We start from the raw sequence: 23,762 nt of genomic DNA on the forward strand, positions 1-23,762 counted from the left end.
GAATATTAGTAATATATATATTAAAATATTATATATAATATATATAATAAAAAATATATATATATTTCCAACACAGTTCTTGCCCAGTTCTGCCCTATTTTATTTTTCTGTCCTATTTCTGGTGCACCTGTCTTTTAACTGTGATCCACCATACAAGGTTAGGTGTGAAATTTTCTACCTCAAATTTTTCTGGATTTTGAAGCATCCATCTTAATAATTTCCTTGCAGCAGGCAGTGGTGGCACATGCCTTTAATCCCAGCACTTGAGAGGCAGAGACAGGCAGATCTCCAAATTCAAGGACAGCTTTGTCTACAGAGTGAGTTCTAGGACAGCCAGAGCTACACAGAGAACCATGTCTCAAAAAAAACAAAAACAAAAACAAGCGGGGTGTGGTGGCGCATGCCTTTAATCCCAGCACTCAGGAGGCAAAGGCGGGCGAATTTCTGAGTTCGAGGCCAGCCTGATCTACAGAGTGAGTTCCAGGACAGCCAGGGCTACACAGAGAAACCCTGTCTCGAAAAAACAAAAAAAAAAAAAAAATAACAAAACAAAAAACAACAAAACAAAACAAACAAAAACAAAAGACGTGGGGCTGGTGAGATGGCTCAGTAGTTAAGAGCATTGACTGCTCTTCCAGTGGTCCTGAGTTGAATTCCCAGCAACCACGTGGTGGCTCACAACCAACTATAATGGGATCTGATGCCCTCTTCTGATATGTCTGAAGATAGCTACAGTGTACTCATATACATAAAATAAATGAATCTTTAAAAAAAAAACAAAAAACAAAAAACATTGCTTTGTTCCTGTTGTAGTTTCCATTCATTTCCCTTAATCAGCAGGTTGAACATCCTCACACATTAATGGGATATTAGAACTCCCCATGCAACTTCTATTTAAAATGCTGTTTTCATCATTTTTTAAAAAAAAAAAAATCATTCTTATGTCCTACAGTTAAATTGTATCAAACACTTTTTATAAAAGAAAACAGTGTCTGTTGTGAACATGTGAGACCTTTTCTTGCTGCCTCCATCCACAACCTTCTCCACAACCCCTGACCAGTGCTGTCAGAAACCCTCGAGCATGGTTTCCAAGTGTCCAGGGGAGCTTCAGGGGGTGTATGCTAATACTGTGCCACTTTACACAAGGGGTCTGCTTGAGCATCGGTGAGGGGAAACCTGCCCTTGTAGATACCAAGGGATGACTATGTTAAAGTAAAGCCAAATCAACATCAAAGACTAAGTGTGGGTGGGGGGGTGGGGTGTCTTTTTGAGGAAGGTAGCCAGCCCCAGAAAGCCCAGGGGAGGGGTGACTCCCAAGCTTGTGGATGACAATAGCAAGGCCCAGAGTCAGGTAACCCTGGCCTGAGGACAGCCACAGACCTTGGTGTGTCTAGGAACAAAGTGAGCCAGGCACATGGGGCGGAAACACATGGGATACTAAAGCCAAGTTGCCGGGGGCATCAGTGTAAGTGGGGTGCAGCCAGGAGCTCAGTTTGGAATCCAGTGGTGGCAGGGAGCGGAGGGAGGGGTTTGAGCTGGGGTCTCATGTCAGCTTAATTTCGAGAGCAGGTACCGTAAAGCTAGAACAAGTGGAGAAGATGAAACAGGCTCGTTTCCTAAAGTGTTCTGTGTCTTCTAATAGGAATCCGGTTACTTATAGGGAGAAGGTGGGAAGAGTAAATGAACTGGGGTAGCACCGTAGGGGTAAGAGACAAAGAAGACTGCTGCATTAAAAACAAGGTTTGAGATCATTCAGACGCTTGGTACCACGGTCAGTTTTCTATAAACCTAACAATGCTCTAAAAAAAATAAAATCTACTAATTAAAAATAAAAAATAGAACCTGGAGAGATGGCTCAGCAGTTAAGAGCACTTACTACTCTTCAGGAGAACTGGGTTCAAATCCCAACACCCACATGACAGCTCCCAACCATCTGTAACTCTAGTTCCAGGAGATTCAGTGATTCAATGCCCCTTTCTGGGCATGTGCTGCAGGCTCGAGGCACTCTCGTGGTCCAGAGACATGCATGCAGGCAAAACATTCATACATATAAAAGACAAAAATAAATCAGTATCGTGTTGAGTCTAAACTGGGAAGAACCGTGGTTTCAGCATCTCCTCCCAGGTACACGTGCTAAAAGCTTCACCTCGAGGAAGCCGTGAGTGGGGCCACAGGAATCAGACACTAGATGAGTGCCCTGCCCCCTCTGACATGCCCAGACTTCCCCCTCGCTGATTTTCCCTGGAGCTCGGGAGCCAGTTCTGCAGTAAGCACAGGCTGCGTGGACAGAGCCGAGGGCAAGCAAGCCAAGCAAGCTGGTGAGCACCTGGGTCCTTTGCTTACCAATCAGGTGCGCTTGCTCCTCTTCCCTGCAGGCTGTCTCCTGCAGCCCTCGAAGGAACCTGCTGCTCACTTGGATGATGTCATCGATGTTGGAGAACAGGATGTCCAGATCGCCTGGTGGCAGCTGGAAGCAACAAAAATGAAGAGAGTGGGGGTCTGGTAGGGGACTCTCGGGAACAGACCTGGGCACTCATGCTATCTGGGGCCATATCGCTCTTGGGGAAGACTGGCTGCCCAATGCAATATTGTGGAAGATTTGAGAATATTGTAAGTTAGATCCCCACATTAAGAGACATCAAGTTCGGTGTGTCCAGCATGGAAGGAATGCTTAAGACTGGGGTTGGGGGCTAGTTTGGGGCAAGGGGTCAGTGTTATGATTTGAATATGATGTTTCCCATAGGCTCTTGTATTTAAATATTGCTTCCCCAGCTGGTAGCATTATTTGGAAAGGCTCCGGGACCTTTAGGAGGTAAGCCTTGCTGGGAGTAGACTAACAGAGGTGGACCTGAAGGCTTTTCAGCCTGCTCCAGCTCCTTCCTTGTCTGTCCAATAGCTTGTTTCATTCAGCACTTGCTGCTCTTGCAGAAGACCTAGGTTCCCAGCACCCACCACGGTAGCGCACAACCATCTGTAACTCTGGCTCCTGGGAATCTCACATCCTCCCTGGCTTCCTCAGGCGCACACACAGTTATCTAAGCATATGCCATCAAACACTCATACACATAAAAATAAATCTTCAACAGGCTGGAGAGATGGCTCCGTGGTTAAGAGCACTGACTGCTCTTCCAAAGGATCTGAGTTCAATTCCCAGAATCCACAAGGCAGCTCACAACTCTGTAAGTCCAGGTCCAGGGGATCCAACATCCTCACATAGATATACATGCATACAAAACACCAATGCAGAAAGATAGATAGATAGATAGATAGATAGATAGATAGATAGATAGATAGATAGATAGATTTTAATTAAAAATAAATAAATATATCTTCAAAAACTAACCTTGCAAAATTGAGTTACAAAAGAAGACAACAATGATATTTTCATAATACTTTAAGTAAGTTTACTATTTTATGTCGGGCTAAGTTCATAGCTATCCTCGGCCTCTCTGGCTAAGAGGCTGCAAGTTGGACACACCCAAGTCATTCAAGGCCTTGCTGAAAGCTACATGGCCAGTCAATAAAGACTGGCAGCTTATATCTATGATGACAGGTCTTAGAGGCAGCCCACTCCTGCTGCTATGAAGATAGGTTGTGGGGCACATGAGTACCTGCTGTAGGTGGCTTCTGATGTCAGAGGCACAGAGTCGGAGCGTGTGCAAGTAGGAGACTTCTGTGTCAATGAGCTCTCTGATGGCTAGCCTCTGATGGAGCAGCGATCTGTCCTCAGAGCCCTGGTCTTCCTGCTCAGGACTCTCTGGCTTGGAAGAGGCCTCATCTGCTCCAGAGTCAGCCATGTCCACAGATTCTGGAAAAAAAAAAATCTCAATCCAATTGTAAGGTAGACCTCTCATTTCATCTCCTGGGAAATGTTGCCCCTAACTTGAAGCCTACTTATCAAGTGGCCTAAAACATCATCAGCTACAGAGTCAACTGTTTATTAAACAGTCAGTGAACCGTTGGCTTTTGCGGGTGGTGTCTGAACAATACGAGAGGTCAAACAACAGCTCAGGTTGTTTCTGATATGGGAAATTCATTTCCAAAGGGTTGCCTCTGCCTTGAGGCGCTGGTTGGCTGGCGCCACTACAACGATAAAGATGTGGACATGCGCCATGGAGAGAGGCAGGACGGGAGATGTGATTGGCAGAGGCAGGTAAGAGAGAGTGCCGAGGCCGACACGCTGCCATTGCCCAGTAGGGTTGGCAGGATGGTATACAACAGCCTGGTGCTGAAGCAGATACAGACTTAGTCCCCGGACCTGCTTTCCAGCCGTAGGACTCTTCTAGCTCTGGGCCATGTTGGAGGCCCAGAATGAGGAAAAGTTCACTTTCTGGATCGGATCCCCTCGAAGGACCACCAAGGTCCTCAATACCACAGAAGGCCAGGTTGGTGTAGGCGGTCCATGCTGCGGCTGCCCTGGGCAGGATGAAGCCCTGTGAGATTCATGTGGACATACGCGTGCATCTCTGCCACTACCTGATGCCTTGGTAATGTCTTTAGGCTTTGCTGCCTGGGAGATGGATTGGAGGGGGATCCTGATGTGAGTGGCATGTGTAGCCACCTGAGGCCATGTTTGAGGCCCGTGGTCTCTGCAGCCATTGAGGGCCATGAGTGGGTTGGTGGTCCTATGGCCAAGGGTCGTGTTGATGCCTGTGGCCTGTGTTACCACCGAAGTCCATGCGGATGTCCATTGTCTGAGCAGACATCTGAAGCCACGATAATGTCAGTGCGTGCGGGAGAGCTGTCCCTGCCCCCTCTCCAGCCACCACAAGGCTTTCCTAAGTTGATAGCTTCTGGAGAGAATGCAGGTGGAGAAGAAAGAAAGAACCCTCCTCCCTTGGGGACAGAGGGCCGGCCACTAGAAATGTGAGCATGCTCCAAAGAGTATACAGACAGCACAAAATGGACTTGGTTTTTTCTTTCTTTTTTTTTTCCTCTTCTTTTTTTTTTTTTGGGGGGGGGGAGGGTGTTGTGGACATAAGAAAAACTGGGAGGTAAGCATGATTGGGGTGCATGAAGTGAGATTCTCAAATAATCAATAAAAAGTGATTATAAAAAAGAAATTTATTTCCCAGGACTCAATGTACTTTCCTAAAATCGCTTTTAATTTTTTTTTCCCAAAGTTTGACCCAGAGTCATCCAGGCCCTCACTCATTCGTTTTAAAAATACTTTATGCTGGGAGGCTGGCGAGATGGCTCAGCAGTTAAGAGCACTGGCTGCTCTTCCAGAGCTCCTTGAGTTCAAATCCCAGCAACCACATGGAACCTCATAACCATCTGTAATGTGGTCTGATGCCCTTTTCTGGTGTGTCTGAACCATATACATACATACATACATATATACATACATACATACATACATACATACATACATACATACATCTTTTATAAAAAATATTTTATGCTGGGTTCATGAGGCCATGCCCATGTAGATATATATATATATATACATGTATTCTAATAACACTTCCTCCCCATAAACAGCAGCCCTTCCCTTTCATGCCAACCCCATTGCACCTATAGGAAACCTAAGTCCACAAGTGAGTGACGACCTGTGATAGTGTCTTCCTGTGACATACTTACCATGACAGTCCCTGGTACATCTGTTTTCCTATAGATAACATAGCTCCATTCTTCCTCATGGCTAAAAAGAAATCCTACTGTTTGTATTAAAGCCTGGCCACTCCCTGGCTGGAGGCCACCCAGGTTATTTCCATAGCTTAAGTATTCTGAAAAGTGCTCTGCTGTGCGTGTGGCTCTGGAGGTGCTGACTTGGAGTTTTGTTGGTGAATACCCAGGGGTAGCACAGTCGTTGACCCAGATTTCTTCATTTGGCTCGGCTAAGTCCTCTTTCCTTTTCTCCCCCATGGTTCCTGGCTCTAGACCTCAATCTTGACCTAGAGCCTATGACCAAGTGATTTTTCTTTCTTCTTTTTCTCCTTTTGGTTTTTCGAGACAGGGTCTCTCTGTACAGCTCTGGCTGTCCTGGAACTCACCATATAGACCAGGCTGGCCTTGAACTCAGAGATCCACTGCCTCTGCCTCCTGAGTGCTGGAATCAAACGTAAGCACCACCATGCCCAGCTTTGCCAGGTGATTTTTCTAAGGTTCCAGGACCATCTTTCTGAACTGAGACCTCCCTCCAACCCTGCCATCCATTCACATTTATCCTGGATGTGCTTCCAGTTTAAAGTCCCTGAAACAAGCTGCAGTCATGGCGTTCATCCCCTGCTGCCCACAGAATCATAGCTCCTTCCTGCTCAGCCTCACTGCCCCCAGCCAGAAGCCAGCCAGAGAGAAGGTGGTGCCTCTCTCTCTGCCCTGTGCTTCTTCTGCACTTGCTGCACCCCTCCCAGGCTCCACCTGTAGCATTCTTCTTCCCTAAGCCCATTCCTGGTCCTCACCCTTCTCAACTCTGAAACTCCCATGTACTCTCTACTCGTTGTGTCTAGATGTTAAAACTGTATAAATAGGCCATGGTATGGACAAGACGGCTTGAAAAAAAAGAAAATCTTTCTACTATGAAACACTCAAAGAAGCCAGAACGGATATAACTTTAACTCCAGAGCAGGGCTTACAAAACCCTAAGAGAAATCTCCAGGGAACTAAATCAGAGCAGGGGTGAGTGGGCTGGTGCCACTGTGCCCTCAGTAGAGGGAACATGGAAATGATTGTGGCCAGTCTTAGCCAACTGGGAACTTACCAGGAAATACGCTCCATTTGTGAAATGGTGAGTCAGAGGAAAGGATCGGCCCACCAGGGAAATAAATCAAGAAAGATATTGGAGAGCAGTGATTAACAGGCTGAAGAGGAACCGATGGGATCCTGGCGCTGTGGGGGGGTTGGGGGGGTAGGGGAGGGGACACTAGAACTGACAGCTGGCCTCATGCTAATGGAAAACAATTAGGACTAGAGAATGTCAGAAGATTAGAGAATACCTTGAGAACAGATTCTTTTTTTTTTTTTTTTTTTTTTTTGGTTTTTTGGTTTTTTGGTTTTTTTGAGACAGGGTTTCTCTGTGTAGCCCTGGCTGTCCTGAAACTCACTCTGTAGACCAGGCTGGCCTCAAACTCAGAAATCCACCTTCCTCTGCCTCCCAAGTGCACCATCACTGCCCAATTTGTTGAATTAATATAGAATATGGTATTTAATTGGGAACATTTACACAGACAACTCTTAGAAAACTAAGAAACCAATCAACCAATCAAACAAACAAATATATATATACATATACACATATACATATATATGTGTATATGTGTGTATATATCTATATAGATAGATATAAAATGAGTTTTATGCAGAAGAGATAAAGGAATCTTGACCCATTGCTGGAAGAATAAATATTGTGCAGAAAGGGCTGGTACCTGAACAGACAGGCCTCCTGGGGCTCCCCATTCGGTGTATTCATAATGGCTCATGCTTCTTTCTTTCTAGTCCTATCTCTATATATCTGTCAAAGTCAGACAGTTTCCCAGCCCCGGGCCTCCAAGTCAGGTTAGAATTATGACCAAATATACCTGTGGTGCTCTTCTCCCGTTCATATACTGGCAATTTCAGAAAATTCAAATACCAAACCTTCCAAGAGGAAAGCATGAAAGTTGTCAGGCCTGGAGACAAATGTTTTTTAACCCACTGAGCCAGCCTCTCAGCTCAAGTGACATTTTTATAACTGTGAAGCAACTGAAAATTAACTGGAAAAATGAGATTTTTCCAATTTTATTTAAATTAGTAATAATAAATAACAACAACAACAATAATAATAATGTATGGGCTGGATCTGTAGCTCAAATTCATATGCAGTGGGCCAGTGAGGTGGCTCAGGGGTAAAGGTACTTGTCACCAAGTCTAAGGACAGGAATTCCATTCCTAGGACACACATGGTAAAAGGGAGCCAACACTTAGAAAGTGTCCTCAAACCTATACATGCACACAATAAATAAATAAATAAATAAATAAATAAATAAATAAATAAATAAAATTTCTAAATTACACAGAGAAGCTACATGGGCCCTTGATGCAATTTCACACATGGTCAGTTGCAAAACTACATATGATTCAATTACTCATCTGCTGACCTTGATAGAGTCAAGATTTAGAACATTCCATTACAAGTACCCTTCATCTGCCTCTCCCCTATGGCTCCAACTCCTCTTGGGTACAGTACTCTGGAAAATAATTCTTCAGTTTCTTTCCAATGAGGCATGTACATATCACCTTCCTAAGCAGCTAGGCCTCTAACCCAGAGGAAGTAAATGTAGGTCCATACAAAATTCTATATGTGACGACTCATAGAAGACAATCAGAGTGCCCTTTAGCGGCTGAATGATTGAGCAGACTGGCCCGTCGGTATCACTGAACAATCAGAAATGAACACAAACTATTGACACACAGCATTGGCTTGGTTGGGCTCTCAAGAAAATGACTGTGTTAAAAAAAACCTAGAAAGTAACTGTCCTCAGTAATTCCACCAAATGACATATGAAATTACAGAGGCAGAGGACGGATCAGTGGCTGTCTGCCTAGGGACAGGGCTAGAAGGCAAATGAATGGGACTACATTATAGAAATGAACATGAAGGAGCATTTTGTTGTGGTGGGAACGTCTATACATGTATGTATAAGTGGAGGTTACGCAACCCATCAAGTAATAATATGATAAAATGCTGTGAAATAACCGCATACATGTAGTATGCTAGTGTCCATTTCCTGACGTGGGTATTGTACAGCAAGATACCGCCACTAGACAAGCAGAGGGAGGGAGGCCAAGGTGGCTCAGTGGATAAAGGAGCATGCCAGCAAGCCTTGATGACCTGAGTTCAATTTCCAAGACCTGCAAGGTGGAAAGGGAAAGCTGACTTCTAAAAGCTGTCTTCTGATCTTCACACCTGCACCATGGCATGTAGACACCTACACACATATATGTGAAACAAATAAGCACATGTAAATGAAAAATTAAGAAGGGGGCTGGAGAGATGGCTCAGTGATTATGTGAGACCCAACTTAGAGTGTTTCTCCCTGGAAGGTAAAGCCCCTGGACGTTCCCCAAGCTTGTTTTCCCTGATCTCTAAAAATACAGCCAAAAAGAAGCTCTTTGTTCTCTATAGCCAGCAAAAAGCCTTTTTGTTTCTATACTTTACAACCGGAGATGCCTGCCTTCCTGTGCCGAGGACATGGAGATAAAAATTCAGAAAGAACTCACTCCCCACTCCTGCCTTGTAAATTTCACCAAGGACACCCAGAAGAGAAGAACTCTCCTCCCAACTCCTCCCAATTCCTCAGCTAGCTGTTAAAAGCCCCCTACTGTCACCACCACTCGGGGTCGAACTCCCCTGCCCTGCATAGCAGAAAGAGTTCTTCCTCAGCTAGCTGATAATAAAACCTCTTGCAGTTTGCATCAGGTGTAGTTTTCTCTTGAGTCATTGGGGTGCTGGCCAGCTCATCCCAGGACTTGAGCAGAGGCCCAGCTTCGGAGGTCTTACAGTTAAGAGCACTGACTGCTCTTCCAGAGGTCCTGAATTCAATTGCCAGCAACCACATGATGGCTCACAACCATCTGTAATGGGATCCGATGCTCTCTTCTGGTGAAGACAGCAGATTTACATACATAAAATAAATAAATTTTAAAAGAAAAGATGGTTCATGGAGGGCTATCCAAGGTGAAGGTCAGGAGCTGTGATAGTAAGAGACCCTACTGAGGAACACCTATAAAAACAATAGTGGCCTGGAGGGGACCCTGGCTGAAGGGTGTGGTTAATGAGACCTCTGTAGCAGTCAGAAGAAAAATTCCTATACAAAGAGCTTGCAGCTCTCAAGCTCAGAGGGGTCTGAGATTGAAATTTGTATATGAATCACCTTGTAAGCCTGCCCCTACTTGATTACCAAGTGTATCTGTGTGTGTATATCTTACATATACAGGCATGCTCAGGTAGAGAGGTCAGAGGTCAACTTCAGGTTTCAGTCCTGGCCTTCCATTTTGTTTGAGGTAGGGTCTCTTTGTTGTTTGATGCTGGGCCTTGTACAGCAGGCTAGCTGACCCTTGAGCGCCCAGAGATGCTCCTGTCTTCTACCTACTGGTATTACGAATGAGTGCCATTCTAGCTTTCTGAATGGGTTCTGGAGATCAAACTCAGGCCATGAGGTTTGCGAAGCCAGTGACTTTACCTGCTGGGCCATCTCTCAAGTTCCACTTCTAACCATACTCTTAAGATTCATGCTCAGTGCCCAGCAATTGAGGGCCAACAGCCCTACAGGTCCTTTGTGCCTACATTATACATAGCTTCCAGCTTAGTCTTTTCATGGGATTCCTGAGTATGCAGACTTTCTTGTGCCTTCTCCTGGGCTCTTTTTCTTCTATTTGTTTGTTTTGTTTTATTCTAATGTCTTTTTTCCTATTATATTTATTTTATTCCAGAATATTTTATTAGTATCCCTTTGAAGCCTGTTTGTTTTCTAATGAGAGACAAGAAGCGGGTGGATCCGGATGGGAAGGGATGTGGGGAAGAACTAGGAGGAGTAGACACAGGGGAAACTGTAATCAAGATACATCATGTAAGGGGGAAAAATCTATTTTCAATAAGAGGAAAAATATTCACACTCAGAAACGATATAAAACAGACATACTATCTGATGGCTCTGCTCTGTCTAAAAATAACTGTAAAAACGATGATGATCAAAGCCCAGGCCTGGAGCCAAGAAAATCTGATTTCACGTCCTGTTCATAGGCTTTAGGGTCAGGGTCTCGTGTTTCCCAGGCTAGCTCCAGCTCTCACATGGCCACACTTAGCTTTAATTCTTCTAAAGGACTCCAGAGTATGAGGACTACAGGCATGCTCCACCATGCCCAGCTGCTGGTTTGAAATTCTGATTCTGCGATCAATTTACCAACCTTCCTTGCATGTTTATCCAACCATCCTTATACGATTTGATAAGAGAATGTCTAACAGACTGCCCAGAACATAAGCTCTCAGCTGGTTTTTAATATCTTTTGTTGTTGTTGTTGTTGTTAAACTGGAAAGCTAGTGTGATGGTTTGTATATGCTTGTCCCCGGGGAGTGGCACTATTAGAAGGTGTGGCCCTGTTGTAGGAGGTGTGTCCTTGGAGTAGGTGTGTCACTGTAGGACTGTAAGAGCCTCATCCTAGCTGCCTGGAAGTCAGGATTCTGCTAGCAGCCTTCAGATGAGGATGTAGAACTCTCAGCTCCTCCTGCACCATGCCTGCCTGGATGCCGCCATGTTCCCACCTTGATAATAATGGACTGACTTCCAAATCTGTACGCCAGCCCCAATAGCATGTTGTCCTTTATAAGAGTTGCCTTGGTCATGGTGTCTGTTCACAGCAATAAAACCCTGACTAAAACAGCTAGTATTATCATTGACCAGGTAGATGGAAAGTTATCTATGAATACTTGCTAACTGATTTTGTTACAATCAATCAAATTCAAGTAAACGGAGACATAAAAGGGTTCATCATGACTGAAGTGCTGATCGTCATCATTGACAATAAGAACTATGAGCCATCACCCGAAATTGCTGCTACTTCCTCAAAAATAGAACTGAGAGATTGGGAGGGAGAGTGGGACCTGAGGATGTAACTCAATCCAGTCATAATGGAGACTGATTCCGTTCCGGTTTTATTTTCACAAGAGCTAATACAGTTTTCTTCTCTACCTCCACCTTGGCTTATGGACTCTGAATTGGATTTCTGCCACTTGATTAAGACAGATGGTTTTTTAGTCCTTGGAAGGAAACAGGTCACTGGGAGTCAGCACAGGCTAATAAAAAAAAAAAAAAAAAGCAGGTCATGCCAGACTATCCACGTTCTCTGGCAGTCAACTAACTGCGTCAGTAGCTCAAAGGAATGCTGTAGCCTATGTAACCCAGCAATCTGGCCCAGCAAGGTCTTGTGATTCTCTCAGGACATCCTTACAAACAAGAAAGAAAGATGTGGTTATGGGCTGGGGGGATACAGCACTGAGAGGCCATCATGGAAAAAAAAATTGCCAAGCAAGATGCACCCACCGGAATAACGGTGTCATGACTGTTAGTGAATAGCCATCTGAGTTCAGAGCACATTTGAGGCCTGCCGCGTAGGAACTAATGTCTGTCACTGTCATCCTGGTCAAAAGCCCGAGCTGGCGGCTACGAAGGTCATAAGCTCTAGTGGGGAACCTACAAAAAGCATTTGTTTTGTTAAATGGACACCTTGTCAAACTGCCTCCTAAATATTTATGTTCACGCCCACGCATTAATGTTGCTCCCAACCTCAGCAAGAGTTTCTACAGCGGGCCAAAGTGGCTAAGTGACTGTTGAGCCCTAAAATGGGTCATCTATATCACACTCTGTTTTATCTTCTTTACAGGGATCAGGAAACATGGTAGAGGAAGGGGTGGAAAGAGTCTAAGAGCTGGAGGAGGGGGAGAAATGCTTTGAGATGTTTCTTCTGGACCTGATATGCCTGTTGCATTGACAGACCCACAGCAGCCGTGGATTCCCTGCGGAAGATCAAGATGGTCGACATTCCCGTGGGCAGGGGAGGGGCTCATGAGGCCCCGCCCTCCGCTGAAGAATTATTGACAGTTGTTATCCGGAGAGGGGTGGGGTTTTTTCCCCAGGGGTGTGGCTAATGGGTGGTTGCACATGCTCCCGTGGATGTTTCCACACCCATACACATGCAGACAGAACTAACTGAATATCATGGACTATGAAAAAATAGGTAGACATGAAGGTAGAAAAGGAATGTGGGGGGTCTAAAGAAAGTGGAAGGGGGAGTTAGGTGTGTATATGATCAAGATACATTGTATACACATGTGAAATTGTGAAAGATTTTAAAAATCTGTTGTTTGTTTGTTTGTTTGTTTGTTTTCCAAGACAGGCTCTCACTGTGTAGTGTTGGATGTCCTGGAATTCTCTCTGTAGACCAGGTTGTCCTGGAATTCAGAGATTCACCTATCTGCCTCTGCCTACTGAATGCTAAAGGCATGTGTCACCACCTGAGTTCTGTTCATTTACCAATATCCACTAATCGCTCCAGTGTTTCCTATCTGAAAGACCACCTAAGTTCACACTCTACTTTCTTCCTGAAAGAGTATGACAGATTCCTGACTGGAATCATGGCAGCAGCATGCCATGATCTTTAGAACATGAAAACTTGGACTTATCTTTGAGAGACGTCTTTCATAGGGGGCTGGAGAGATGGATAAGTGGTTAAGAACACTGGTTGCTCTTCCAGAGGACTCAGGTTCGATTCCCAGAACCACAAGGCAGCTCACAATTCCAGTCCCAGGGGATCGATAATCTCTTCTTGACTCCTTGGATACTAAGCACACACGTGGTGCACAGGCATACACATACAGGCAAAAATTCATACAGATAAAACTAAATAAATAAAAATTTTAAAAATAGATACATCTTGGGATTGGAAAGATGGCTCAGCAGATAAGAGCACTAACTGCTCTTCCAGAGGTCCTGAGTTCAATTCCCAGCAACCACATGGTGGCTTACAACCATCTTTATAAGATCTGGCACCCTCTTCTGGTATGGTGTGTAAGCATATATGCAGGCAGAGCACTGTGTACATATAAATAAATAAATCTTTAAAAAAAAAAAAGGTACCAAAGTCACTTTCCTGAAGAAGAAGAAGAAGAAGAAGAAGAAGAAGAAGAAGAAGAAGAAGAAGAAGAAGAAAGACTCCTATGAGTTAAGAGAGTGATACAGAAGTGAAAAAAGAGCCAAGATACCTCTCTCTCTCTCTCTCTCTCTCTCTCTCTCTCTCTTTCTCCTCTCTCCCTCTCTCTTCCCCTCTCTTTCCCTCTCTTCCCCTCTCTTCCCCTCTCTTCTCTTCTCTTCTCTTCTCTTCTCTTCTCTTCTCTTCTCTTCTCTTCTCTTCTCTTCTCTTCTCTTTGTAAATACGTGGTCAGACAGGTGGTATGTGTCTTAACCCAAATTAAACAACAGCTATTTACCCTTAGTCAGACTTCCCTGGCTCTACCTGGAAGGTTAAAAGGGGTAGAGAAAGGAGCCCATACAGACTTTTTTTTTAAGCAGGTCTTTTTATAGAGCAGTGGGTTTGCCCAGTCTGTGTCTTCACAACTGCAGATCCACAGATTTAAAGTCCTTCAGCCTGTCAATAAACAAGCACCAGGCTGTGGACTGTCAAGCTTGGTAAATGCCAAGCTGCTTTGGTGACAACACTCGGACACACCCCCTCTCCATAGTTAAATAAAAAGCCATTGATCTGAGCTGGAGCAGAATCAACTGAGGCACTGTTTGCCGCAGTAATCTGCTGATCCGAGAGAGAGGCGAGCCAGCTGTTGGCGAATCCTGTGCCCTGGCAGAAATTCAATGAGGCCGTGTGGCTGGGCAAGAACGGTGCTGCCAGGTCCCAGTTCATGTCCTCTCCCCTCAGGCGAGTGACACCAAGGGACCACCTTTGTTAGAGTAGCTGGTAGTTTCCACTTTTAGTTTTGACTTTGGGTCATACCGTGAATTGAGGGGCTGGAGAGAGAGCTCAGTGATTACGAATGCCCACTGCTCTTCCGGAGGACCTGAGTTCATTTCCCCCTCGCCAATGGCACTCAGCTCACAACCACGTGTATCTCCAGCTCCCTGGGGATTGGGTGGCATCTGACCTCAGGGAGTCCCTGCACTCACAAGCACATAACTACAGACAGGCACACTCGTACACATAATCAAAATAAATACAAGTATCTTAAAAACCGTGAGTGAAGTACTTCGCTTCACCCTTACTGAATGTATGTCACGGTATCATTGACTTTATTATATTTTCATGTGTACACTTTCGTCTTTGGGGTGGTGTATGTGTGTGTGTGGAGGCCAGAGATCCCGTAGGATGGCTTCCTCAGCCTCTCTCCACCTTACTTACTTACTTTTTTTTTTTTTAACTTGGCAATCTCTCACTGAGCCTGCAGCTCACCTATCTGGTTTAAGGTGGTTGGCCAGCAAGCCTCGGGGATACCTTTATCTCTGCTTGCCCCCACTCCGTGGACTGGAGTTACAGACTAAGTGGGTGCTAAGGATCCAATTTCCTGTCCTCATGCCTTCAAGGCTTTGCCCGTTCCGCGATCTCCCCAGTCCCACTCACACACACACTTTTAAAAGTTTTCATTTTAGGTCACTTTGGACACAGCATAATTCCTTCCAGGTCGTTCCTAACTGGCACAGCCGTGTTTGATAGGATTATCAGCAGCAGCCCTTCTGTTGAGCATCTACTGCGTGCCAGGTACCAAGCTTTACACTCAAAACAAACTGGAGGGCAATGTACTGAGCCTGGAAAAGGGCAAATTGGACTTCCCAGATCGTCAGGAGGCTGCCTACTTCGCAGCTGGCTGGCTAGCGCTCCACCCCACCCCTCCACTTCCCTCGCAAGGAACAAACTGTTCTCACTGTTCTCGGAGATTCTGAGAGATTCTGACTGGGTGGGCAGTGGACAGCTCTTTTGCCGGACCACTGACCTCCAGAGGACCAAGAACCAGCACCTGCGCTAGGGGTGCGCTTCTCCACTTCCAACTTGCCAACACGCAGAAGCCACAGTTCTGCTTTATGGACCCAGTTCTGATACCACTTTTCTACCGGGCCAATTCTCCCTTCAGTCCGTCTTAAATTTCTGATCCTTTCTTCCCAGGCCTTGCCGGTCTACTCAGTTTCTTAGTCAGGACTCTTTTCTGTCCTTTGAATCTTTCCTTTGTTTTAATGAATGGTTTCTTATTAAAGCCGCCTCACATTCGAACCAGGCAGAGAGATAAGAAACAGAACAGTTTACCTTGCTCTAGCCCAACTTACTTTCCAGGACCTTTCTCCCACCCAGAAAGGAAATCGGGGGAACCACCTGAATCTGGTGGCTCGAGCGCCTAATAGGCTGGAGACCCAGCACCGTGGGGCCTGGGATCCGGCCACACCCTGCCTCTCTGCTTGTTCCCAACAACAACCTCGCGCACCTCATCTGTCCAGCAGCTGTTTCCCCGCAGCCCTCCTGGCGGCATCCTGTCGCCGGGCTGGACTCACCGCGCACGCGCCAGATGCCCTCCGGAGTCACTTGCACCCGCTGGGCTCCAGCTGCCCGGCTCTGGGAAGCTCCACCGTCTGCTGTGCACGCGCAGAGCGCGCCCCCGCCTTTGTCAGTTGCCACTCTAAGGCCAGGTTGTTTTCCGCGCGCGCTCCCTGAGTCATCCAGGAGCCGAGGGCGTTCCCAGACCGCGCCTCCGCTGGTCCCGGGCCCGGGCAGCACCTCACCTGTCAACTCACCTGCGGGACTTCACCCCAATACCAGGGCGACAGGTCCCCTCGTGGGCCCTCCTGCTGGCAATGGGTTTATTCTGTGCTGCGAGCAGAATCACTGAACTGGAGAGCTGTGTCTTAACTTACTTTCTATTGTTGCGATTAACACATGACCAGAAGCAATTTAGGGAGAGGACCACGGTGGATGTCAAAATCACAGCCCATTCTCAAAGGAAGTGAAAACAGAAACTCATGCCGGGAAGGAAGCTGGAGGCAGGAACTGAGGCAGGGACAATACAGGAATGTTGTTTACTGGCTTTCTCCCCACGGTTTCGTTTGTTCAGCCTTCTTTCTTCTACAAACCAGGGGCTTCAGGTGTGTCACCGTCCACAATGAGCTGGGCCCTTCCACAGTGATCATTAATCAAGAAAATGCCCTCCACAGACTTGCTTAGAGGCCAATCTGATACAGGCATTTTCTCAATAGACCTTAGCTTGTGTCAAGTCGACCAAAACCTAACCAGCTGAGACTTAAACCTGTGGAGCACTCACTACCGGTTCTTGCTCCAAGGCTCTCTCTGAGCATGCAATCTTAGACAAAGCTGCCAGTAGTTTCTTCTGGGACGTGAAAATGCTGATGTTTTATTTCGTATTATTACAGTAATCGAGGGTCACCTCTGGGTACTGAAAACTCAGATGTTAATTCCACAGTTAGGGTCTCGGTTAGCCATAGCTTCCTGTCTTGGGCACTGAACTCACAGCTGGAAGAGCAAAACACAGTGAAGCCCAGTGTTTCTTATCAAAGTAATCTACGCTTGTAGATACGGCCCTTCCCAGCTCTACCCTAGAATTTATCTAAAGACAGGATCTCGCTATGTAGCAATGGCTAACCTGGACCTCACTATAAAGTCTAGGCTGGTGTCAGACACAGAAATCTACCTGCCTCTTTCCTCCCACATGCTGAGATTTAAAGTGTGCACACTACCCCTGGTCCAGATTTTTGTATTTGTTTTTTAATAATAATTTCTTGAACTTAAAAAGAAACATCACCTTGCCTCTAGTGACAGTGACCCAGAGATACAAAAGGATTCCCCTTTACTTCTTTCTTCAGTGGTAATCAATCTTTAAAATTTACCTACTTAAAAAATGCATTTGTCCCAGCACTTGGGAGACAAAGGCAGGTGGATTTCTGAGTTCGAGGTCAGCCTGGTCTACAAAGTGAGTGCCAGGACAACCAGGGCTACACAGAGAAACCCTGTCTCGGAAAATCAAAAAAAAAAAAAAAAATGCATTTGTCCCACGGAGTGGTAGCACATGCCTTTGATCCCAGCACTCTTGAGAGGTAGAGGCGGGCAGATCTCTGTAAGTTTAAAGTCAGCCTGGTCTATAAAATGAGTTCCAGGTCAGCCTGGGCTACACAGTGAATTTCTGTATAAACAAACAAACAAACAAGCAAACAAAAATACATTTGTCTCATTTAAAATTCAAAAGTGTATTCTTGGGATTATTTTTCACTGATCTTTGGAGTTCTTCAGTACCTGGCATACTGCCAAAAAGACACTGTTAGCACTGAATTAGTGTTTGTTAAGTGGGTGGATAAGAGAGTACAAATTAAGAATTGTGAAATGCCAGCACTTGGGAGGCAGTGGCAGGCAGATTTCTAAGTTCGAAGCCAGCCTGGTCTACAAAGTGAGTTCCTGAGCTATATACAAGGAAACCCTATTTCGAAAAAAACAAACAAACAAACAAAACAAAAAACAAAACAAAACAAAAAAGAATTGTGAAATGGCTCAGCAGTTAAGAGCACTGACTGTTCTTCCACTGTGCCTGAAAAGAGCAATGGTGTACTCATTAACATAAAATAAATAAATAAATAAATCTTTTTGTTTTGTTTTGTTTTTCGAGACAGGGTTTCTCTGTATAGCCCTGGCTGTCCTGGAACTCACTTTGTAGACTAGGCTGGCCTTGAACTCAGAAATCCACCTGCCTCTGCCTCCCGAGAATAAATAAATCTTTAAAAAAAAAAAGAATTGTGAAAGTTAGAGAGAAAGAGAGAGGAAGAGTGAGTGCTGATTTGAAATGGGATAGCAGATATTTTGAGAATCAAAAGACAGCTACTGTTTTCTTTGCCATTTCTCCTTTTTTCCTGAGGCATACAAGAAAGACTTAAGGGGAACTCAGAGAGAACTCCCAAACCAGTTACGAAATTAACCGTGGTATTCTTTAGAGACACATACTATAAGCTGCAAGATGTAACTCCCTGGGGTTAAATATGTCTAGAAATGACGGACTAACAAGGCTGCTAGGGTCTTCAGCAGTAACAAAACCTGGTACTGGTTAACTGAAGCACAAACAGAGTGCATTGGAAGGTCCTTGGGGGGCTCACTGAATCGACAGAGATATAGACGAGAAGGCTCAGCTGTTAAAAGTGCATGCTCCCCTTCCAAAGGGCCCGAGTTTAATTTCTAGCACCCACAATGGACTGCTTACAACATTCTGTAACTCCAGCTCCAGGTGGATCTACTGCCTTCTTCTGGTGGCCTCTACATGTATCTGCACATGCATGGCACACAGGCATACAGGCAAGTGTGTGTGTGTGTGTGTGTGTGTGTGTGTGTGGTATGATAAATCTTAAATAAAATCCTAATAAATCTTAAATAAAAGGGACAAAAGGAAAGGGTCAAGAACCAAGCTAGAAATGTGGGCAGTCACCCATGGAGGCTAGATGAGTGATTTTCAACCTGTGGGTGGCAACCCCTTTGGGGGAGTCATGTAGCAGATATCCTGTATATCAGATATTTGCATTATTACAGTACCAAAATTACAGTTGTGAAGTAGCAATGACATAGTCTTATGGTTGGAGGTCACCACAACATGAGGAACTGTATTAAATGGTTGTAGCATTAGGTAGGTTGAGAACCACTGGGCTAGATGATCAGATCCATGAAGAAACCACACCCCAGGAAGGATGCTATCCCATCAGCAGGCTCTGGATTTGGTGATGAACACTCTCATAGCTGACCCAGCTTTTATTCTGAGAACAAGTGTTGATTGACATCTTCGCTGTAATTCACTACAGTTGACCAAATACTTTTATGAATTGGCTGTTTCTCTTTGCATCTATCTATCTATCTATCTATCTATCTATCTATCTATCATCTATATGTCTCTCTTTCTCATCATAGTCTAAGATGAACAGTGTATTCCTTTTTTGTTGCTGTGACAGAATAGCTTAGGATAAGAAATTTTATTTGTTCATGGTCTCATAGGTTTAAGTCAGTGACTGTCCAGGGGCATTGTTGTTAGGTCTGTGGCAAGGCAGAAGTGTCATGGAGGAAGTTCATGGTAAAGAAAAGCTTCTCACCTCTAAGAAATCAGGAGGGAGAGGGAAAAGGAGAGAAGAGAGATCCAGCCCTCCAACTAGCCCCACCTCCTGACACCCCACTCTTCTATGAATTCATCAGTGGATTGATCCGTAAAGGAAGTCACTGTTCTTGGGCTCCATTTGCCCCCTAATAAAAACAAAAGTGTTGGTTTCATGTTGTCTTAGTTACTTACTAACTGGTTGTTGGGAACTAAGGGAGTGGGGGGGGAGGGGGGAGGGAGGAGCCCACGTCCGGCCAGAGTTCCTCCTATGCTCTGGGCAGGCAGACCCAGGAGGGCTGTCAGACACTAAGCCACTGACCCCACTCAACAGGGGGTGGACAAGGGGCAGCCCCCGATACCAGGGGCCCCCGGGCAACACCCTCAGCCCTGGGGTTATGGGAGAGAGGGCAGAGCAAGAGAGGTTCCCACACAGGTGAGAGTCCTTAGTCCTTGACTGGAGCACAGGATGGCCTTCCAACGGGAGACTAGAAATGGCTCATTAGAGGAAAGCCTATCCCATCGTCCAAGCACAGCGGGCCTTGATGAACAGAGACAGTCTATGGTTTTAGAGCTTTATTGTAGAAAGGCAGGGGGAAAGAGAGAAGGTAAAAGAAAGAGAGACTGGCCATGGCCAAGAAGAGAGAAGGGAGAAAAGGAGAGAGAGAGAAGGCTAGAGTAAGAGGGAGAGAACAAAAGGGAGAGAGATTAAGAGAGTGAGAGGAGAGTAAGAGAGTGAGGAGAGAGAGCAAGAGTGAGAGGAGAGAGTAAGAGAGAACAACTCGAGGTGGGGCCAAGCAGCCCCTCTTCTGGTGGGTTGTTATCTTGTCATTGCTAGGTAACTGGGAGGAGTCTAGCCTGAAGGTCAGAAGCTTGGGACATTGTCTATGTGACTACTAGCCATGCTTCTCCTGTGGGGGCTGTGGGGGCCAGAGTTCCAGGAGACATGGTCGAATGCCTGCTGTCCCATGTAGGTGGGAATTATCACCACCAGGTCCTACCAGGGTTCAGACCTCAACTCAACTGGAGACCAGACTGTCTGTGCATTGGCCCATTGCCCCTCAACTGGTACGATTAAAATATCCCGACAGAAGCAACTTACAGGATAAAGGATTTGTTTTGGCTTACTGTTTTGGAGAGATACAGTCCATGGTGGTGGAGAAGACATGGCAGCAGGCAGGGCAGGTGAGGTGGCCGAGCAGGAAGGTGATTGGTTATATTACACCTGCACTCAGTAACCAAAGTGTGAGCAGGAGGTGGGGCCAGGCCTCAAGGTTCCCAGTAACTCTCTAGTGTCCGCTGACAAGGCTTCACCTCCTAAAGGTTCCAGAGCCTTCCCAAACAGCGTCACCAGGAGGCTCTGTGGTGTTTGTGTCTCTGTGTGTGTGTGTGTGTCTGTCTGTCTGTCTGTGTCCCCAAACATGAACACTTATAGTGGGGGACCATTTCACATCAAACCACTGCGCATGCTGTAGTATTGCAGATACTCATTTCCAGGCAATTCCTTCACAGTGTTCCACAGAGTCATCCACAGACCAGGCCCAGTCTTCTCTTTCTCTATAATCATATACAAGATCGCATGAGGACATAGGCACATGCTTGGGGCTGGAAGAGGCTGTAGCAGGAACAGGATCCATAGCCATTTGGGCCACGTCTTCATATAACTCATACATGCCTTCAGGATATACTTGAGCCTGGGCATGGATATAGCACATCCATTTAAAGATGGATTTGCTTCTGTGCTTTTTGCTGGAGGTCTCAGAAGTCCCTTCAGCTTCTTTATATCTGGGCCACACCTTGTAGGGTGCCAGTCACATGGAGGTGGGTCTTCCCCGTCAATTATTCATCTTTGTTATTCACTCTCACAGATATACCTAGAGGTGTGTCTCCTAGGTGATTTGGGGATACTGTCAAATTATCAAGCCCAAGCATCACATTAGTGAAAATGTCTCTAAGGAGAAAACATTTTCTCAGTGACCTTCAAGAAGTAAAAAGAATGTACTCATCAGGGTTCTCTAGATGGTGACAACCAATCTATGTATAGACAGAAGAGCAGACAAAGCTGGGGAGGGAGGGAGGGAAGGAGGGAGGGAGGGAGGGAGGGAGGGGGGAAGGGAGGGAGGGAGGAAGAACGATTAATTTCAACAGTTTGGTTTACGCAATTGTGGAGCTTCTGTGAGAATGAAGTCTTCTGTGTATGCTAGTAGGCTTGGGGAAGTGTTAAAACTTGTAGTCCAAGCTGTCTCCTGACAGTTTCCAGGTTGGTAGAGGTCAGTCTTTGTTCTTTTTGGGTCTTTGTCTGTGCTGAAACTTCTTATAGAGACCTGGCTAGCCTTGGACTGGTAGAGATCAGCCTCCTTCTGCCTTTAGAAAACCTGACATCTCCTTGAGCAGGGCTTCTCAAGCCTTTTCCATTTGTGACCCTTTTCTCCTAAACTCCCAGATATACAGATATATAAAATAGTATTATAAAACTGAACACGTGTTAATGAACAAATCATAAAGAAATTTACTTTAAAACAATTCTTTGGTATACATTTTCTTCTAAAGACAGGGAGAGAGGGAGAGTTTATTCTGGCTTCTGGTTTCAGAAGGCACACACTGTCATGGGAAGGAAGGCACAGCAAGCAGGAACAGGAGGCTGGAGGGTCACACTATACCCACAGTCAAAAGTTAGACAGTGTAAATTTTAATAATACAAACTTCATATTATTCACTCTTAACAAAAGTGCAAGCTGGATGTGGTGATGCACGCCTTTAGTCCCAGCACTTGGGAGGCAGAGGCAGGCGGATTTCTGAGTTCGAGGCCAGCCTGGTCTACAGAGTGAGTTCCAGGACAGCCAGCGCTATACAGAGAAACCCTGTCTCAAAAAAACAAACAAACAAACAAAACCCAAAACAAAACAAAAAAACAAAAAACAAAAGTGCATTTTTACGGTGATAAGTTTGATATTCTTATTTATTTTACATAAAGAATTCAATTTGAGGGGCTACAGAGATGCCTGCAAAGATTAAGAGCACTGGCTGCTCTTCCAGAGTACCCCAGTCTATTCCAGTAGCTCACAATCATCTGTAACTCCAGTTCCAGGGCACCTGATGTCCTCTTTCGGACTACTCAGGCACATGCTCCACAGACATACATGTAGGCAAAATACTCTCACACATCAAATAAAATGTACCATATTTATATGGGTACACGTAGCTGTTTTCAGACATACCAGAAGAGGGCATCGGATCCTATTACAGATGGTTGTGAACCACCATGTGGTTGCTGGGAATTGAACTCAGGACCCCTGGAAGAGCAGTCTGTGCTCTAAACTGCTGAGCCATCTCTGCAGCCCCTAAAATTTTTAATAAATGCTAAATTCTAATAAGTAGGTTTCTGAGGCTACCCTCTGGATCTTTAATCATTGGGTTGATGTTGAAAGGTAACTTAGACATGAAGAGGAGGGCTGCTGAGATGGCTCAGTGGGTAAGAGCACCCGACTGCTCTTCCAAAGGTCTGGAGTTCAAATCCCAGCAACCACATGGTGGCTCACAACCATCCGCAACGAGATCTGACTCCCTCTTCTGGTGTGTCTGAAGACAGCTACATATAATAAATAAATAAATAAATAAAAAAGAAATGAAGAGGAACCAAATTTCTGGCTGTTAAGAAAAAACCAGGGCCCTGGAATTAGGAGTATACAAATTGAAGAAGGGGAAGGAAGAAGAAAAGAAAAAAATATATCTGTTGCTTAAATTCATACAAATAGAGACAAACCAGGAGTATTGAGCATACCCAGCACCCAGATCTTGGCTTCTAAATAGCATTCCTCATTAAAGGAGCCAGGTCTCTTGGAAGAAGGGGCTGGTAACCCTAAAACAACTTATTTTAGTTTGTTGTCCTGTTCCTGCAATAAAACAGTGGTCAAAACCAACTTGGGGCACGGGGTTGTTCATTTTGTCCCACGCTTTACAGTCTATCACTGAAGGAAAACCATGGCAGGAACTCAAAGCTGGAATCTGGAGACAGAAACGGAAACGTGGAAGAACTCTGTAGGACTGTAAAAGGCAGTCTGGTTTCTCTAGGTTGAGCTAGCTTGGAAACCCCGGTGACCCTTCAGGGGATAACCCTGCAAAGAACAGTAGGTGTTTTGCTACACTCCTGGACACCAGACTCTTG

The 23,762-nt window shown here is 45.4% G+C and overlaps 1 protein-coding gene across 3 annotated transcripts in view; it reads right to left on the bottom strand.

Moving 5' to 3' along the window:
* Positions 1-16,402, bottom strand: part of Arhgef37 (Rho guanine nucleotide exchange factor 37) — a 44,584-nt gene extending 28,182 nt beyond the window's left edge. Inside the window, exons 1-3 of one of the 3 annotated variants that reach the window (XM_029472268.2) lie at positions 16,263-16,402; positions 3,612-3,808; positions 2,344-2,467 (exon numbers count right to left, since the gene is read on the bottom strand). In XM_029472268.2, coding sequence (XP_029328128.1) covers positions 2,344-2,467; positions 3,612-3,797 — 310 coding nt within the window. In that variant the 5' untranslated portion in view covers positions 3,798-3,808; positions 16,263-16,402. Of the gene's footprint in view, positions 1-2,343; positions 2,468-3,611; positions 3,809-15,955; positions 16,195-16,262 lie in introns of those variants that run through there. The other 2 variants (XM_021150706.3, XM_029472267.2) reach the window with 2 other exon arrangements.
* Positions 16,403-23,762: the final 7,360 nt, after the last annotated feature.

This window comes from Mus caroli, unplaced genomic scaffold, assembly GCF_978045245.1.
Source record: "Mus caroli unplaced genomic scaffold, Mus_caroli_1 scaffold_19, whole genome shotgun sequence".
In the NCBI taxonomy this organism is placed as follows: domain Eukaryota; kingdom Metazoa; phylum Chordata; class Mammalia; order Rodentia; family Muridae; genus Mus; species Mus caroli.